Source organism: Abramis brama (assembly GCF_963993115.1).
Source record: "Abramis brama genome assembly, chromosome: 7".
NCBI lineage: Eukaryota > Metazoa > Chordata > Actinopteri > Cypriniformes > Leuciscidae > Abramis > Abramis brama.
In genome coordinates, this window is record NC_139969.1 from 2,774,601 (window position 1) to 2,778,858 (window position 4,258).

The 4,258-nt window shown below is 34.2% G+C and overlaps 1 protein-coding gene across 6 annotated transcripts in view; it reads left to right on the forward strand.

Moving 5' to 3' along the window:
- The window catches only part of pip5k1cb (phosphatidylinositol-4-phosphate 5-kinase, type I, gamma b), a 63,335-nt gene extending 59,077 nt beyond the window's left edge, over window positions 1–4,258 (forward strand). For all 6 annotated transcript variants that reach the window (XM_084119328.1, XM_084119330.1, XM_084119333.1 and 3 more), the window contains one exon: window positions 1,838–4,258. In XM_084119328.1, coding sequence (XP_083975454.1) covers window positions 1,838–1,840 — 3 coding nt within the window. In that variant the 3' untranslated portion in view covers window positions 1,841–4,258. The remainder of the gene's footprint in view (window positions 1–1,837) is intronic.

Here is a 4,258-nt window from a genome sequence, read left to right on the forward strand (position 1 = left end):
TCTTTGTTAATGTTAGTTAATAGAAATACAGCTGTTAGTTCACAGTGCATTAAGTTTTTTATTAATATATTAGTAAATGTTGAAATTAACATTAACTAAGATTAATTAAATGCTGTAGAAGTATTGTTCATTCTTAGTTCATGGGTAGATAACTAATGTTAACTAATGAACCTTATTGTAAAGTGTTACCAGAAAATCTTACCACAAAAACTAAACTCTCATTATTTACTGATTCGTCTATTGGTTATATTTTTTTATGCATGGTTAAATGAGACTTTGGATTGTTTGTGTTTTCGTGGAAAGAAACCATCAGAAATACAGTCTGAGTGTTATATTTCATTACACTTTATATGTGAATTCACGTCTGTATAGCATCTGTAGATTTCTCTTTAAAGACTGTGAGTTTTGCTTTACACACAGAAAACTGCCTTTTCACTGATGATTTACTGATGGCAGAGGATTTTGGACAGTGCTCTGTTTTAATATTGTTAGCTTTATTAACATTAATTAATACATTAAAGTCCCCCTGTAGTCAATAATTGTATCCCTTAAAACTCATCTTTAATGACATTTAAACATTCTTTTCCTCGAAAAAAATTTCTTCATGCCTTAAAATATCTTGAATGTAACTCGACACCCTTGCCTCATTTAGTATGCACGGTTCTATGAATATGCAAATGAGCCCCGCCTCCACTCACTCACTCACTCAGAGATCCACTGGTTGACGATCACACGTTGATCTGATTGGTTACAAGGTAGTTTGTGACGTCAGAAACACCAGCGATTTCAAAGCGTGTTTTTGAGACTGTCTTTGGTTCACTGCAGTTTTAAGGAGAAAATATTCAGCAATGGAGTTGACTTATGAATTTACACATGGTTTGTCTTAAAGCATATTAAAAACACCACATAGACACATAAACAACATTGCTCATTTCATGACGCCTGCAGCTTCAGCTATTTTCACATCTCATCTCACATGAACACACTCACACCAGAGGCTGTTCTGTGTGTGTGTGTGAGTGAGTGTGTGTGTGTGTGAGTGAGTGAGTGTGTGTGTGTGCGCGTGCGTGTGTGAGTGTGTCTGTGTGTGTGTGTGTGTGTGTGTGTGTGTGTGTGTGTGTGTGTGTGTGTGTGTGTGTGTGTGAGAGAGAGTGTGTGTGAGAGAGAGAGAGTGTGTGTGTGTGTGTGTCTGTGTGTGTGTCTGTGTGAGTGTGTGTCTGTCTGTGTGTCTGTCTGTCTGTCTGTCTATCTGTGTGTGTGTGTGTGTGTGTGTGTGCTAACAGTCCAAGGGCATGCATATATATGTGTGTAGAGAAATCTCAAAAGCTGCATCTCATTTTGCATACAATCTGTGCTTTATAGAATGCAAGATTAGGGCTATTGCATCTCGAAGTGAAGCATGCTGGGTACAGTTTGCCAAATCATGTGAAAGTGCTGTTTCTGAAATATGCATCTGTTCATTCTGTTATTTTTGGCCTATAATATGCACTCTTGTGCTACACTGTAATACATGTATATATAAATATAATATATATGTATAATTTAAAAAATACAATATGAAAGTCGCTAAGTAGTTACAAAATGTAAGGAATTTAAGAAATGTTAATGCCAATAACATTTTAACCAATCATTAAATAATTCGAGATGATGCTAACGTTTACATCCAATCAGGAATAGTTTGCAAGAAAAGGGTCTGAGGAATGAAGATGCATTTTTTTATATGATCACGTCCCAAATACTGTTCATACTCACTGTTTAAAAGTCTGTACTTGTATGTACATAGTAGATTGACCTAACCTCAGTCTGTGTGTGTGTGTGTGTGTGTGTGTGTGTGCAGTAACTGATGAGAGCTCTTGCTGTGACGTGATCTGATCTGGACTGGCCGGCTGGTGAACCGCTCTTCAGGATGAGTCTGCTCTTCTGAGGAAGATCCAGGAAAAAGAAAACCGCGTTCCTTTTCTGCTCGGGCTCCACGTCCCAGCCGGTTCCCCTGAAGAGCAGCGCCATCTCTCGGAAAACCCAGTGTGTGTGTGTTTGTGAACCCGACCATCTCACCGTCAGGACGTTCTTCGACTCCCTGGAAACATCTCGTCATTTTGCATTCCAAGTTGTGGACGACCCATAATGCACTTGTTCTTCAGTCATTCCATGAACACAATGTGTCCGTTCCTCATCCGAACGACGTGTCGGCAATCCCCGAATCCGTGCATCCGGCATGGAGCTTTCGTCATTATGCAATATGAACTTTTCCCTGTGATCGCATGTAATTACATGATATATCTTTATTTTGTGGACGTCAGAGATTTTCAGAACGGAATATAGTGAAAAAAGCATGAATGCAGATGTTTGAGACTCGATCCAGCTGTGAACTGAAGCCACTGGACCCTCAACACATCGAACATCATCATCAGCCACACCAGATCTACGTCATGAGTCATGGTTTATCAGTCCTTTTCTATATTTCTTTCTCTGTATTTATTCATAAGACAGATGAATTTTACTATAGATCATATTTTGGTCTGTTATACTGTTTTAGATCGTCATCTTTAAAATATGGTGAATTCATTCTATCACCTCTATCAAAATCATAAATTTAATCAGCATTTCTGTCCGTTTTTAAGTAAAATGCCTAAACATCCTTAAATCAAGACGTTTGCTTGAGAATTAAAATTGGGTTTATATTAAGACTTTTTTGAGAATATGTTTTTTTTTTTTTACTTACTCTACTGGCAAATTCTTTATTTCTTATTTTAAGCTATTATTATTATTGTTGTTGTTAATAATAAAAATAGGTTTATTAAAAACATTAAGAAAAATCCATATTCTGTTCAAGGAATAGGAACATCCTCATAATTTCGATTTAATATATTTATAATTTAGTATAGATTTTTTGCAAATAGTTTTTCTTTTCTTATTTTAAGCTATTATTATTATTCATAAAAATAAGTTTATTAAAAACATTATTAACAAAAAAATCCATATTCTGTTCAAGGAATAGGAACATCTTTTATGCTCATAATTTTATGGATGTCTATTACGACTTTATATATTTCATCTTTCGTATTTTTTTTTTTTTTGCAAATAGATTTTTTCTTATTTTAAGCTATTATTATTATTATTATTATTATTGCCAGCTAAGTATGAAAATACTTGATTCAAGATTTGAGAACATAAATGCATCTTATTTTAAGGATGCTTAGGTAATATTAATGCTTTTAGATAATTCTGTTGTTGTTTTTCAAGGAAATTCCATTTCAAGGAAAAGTTATTGTCATCTTTTATCTATGTCATTTTATGGATGTCTATGAAAACTTTTTTATATTTTTTTAACGTCTTTTTGTTGTTTTTAAGGCTAATTTTGGATTTGCTGAATCTCATAATCATGATTATCTGGCTCAGAACAGACATTTATATATACAAATATATATAATCAATCTCTTGAGGGAATGTTCCGGTTCAGTAGAGGTGAAAATCTACAGCATTTCTGATATGAAAAGACAAATAGAGCCATTCTTCAGTTCGTAAAAACAAAAAAACAAAAACAAAAAACCACCTTTGCAATAACTTAAAATGAAATAGAAAATGTACTGGAACTTTACAGGCAAGGTTAAGTGAATTTATTTTAACACACATCAGCACTTTTAATGTTTTCAAGTCTTGTGGCAATACTTTCAAATCTGTATTTTAATGTTGATGTTTGTGCAAACCTCCTTTATAAGTGCATTCATGTAAATGTGTGTTTTTGTTTCAGTACATTTTTATTGAACCTAAAACATTTCTTTAACATTCAATTTGGATTTTACAGAATAAAATGGCCTTATTTGAAAAGTGAAACATCAATTCTATCAAATCCGTCATCAAATTCGGTCATTGTGTCTCATTTGTCATGGGGCGAGTCTTTGTAAGTATAATGTACAATATGTTTTAAAGCATAATCATGTATTATATGTCTCTGCTGTAATAAGAGTTTTATTTTTGGGACTGCATGTGTGTGTGTGTTTTGTCTGTGAGAGTTTGTCAGATACTGTAAAGCTCTAGTGTTTGAGTCTATGATCTACCCTCAATAACCTGTGTGTGTGTGAGAGAGTGTGTATGACTGTATATATTTTTGGAAGGTCTTGCTGTACTTTAGCTCTTCTGTCATGAGACTCAGTGCATGTGTACAATAGTGTGTGTAACCGTCCTGTGTGTTTGTACAGATCATTAGCTGGTAATGATGTAAAGACAAAAACTACAAATAAAGCCTATATGGAAAACA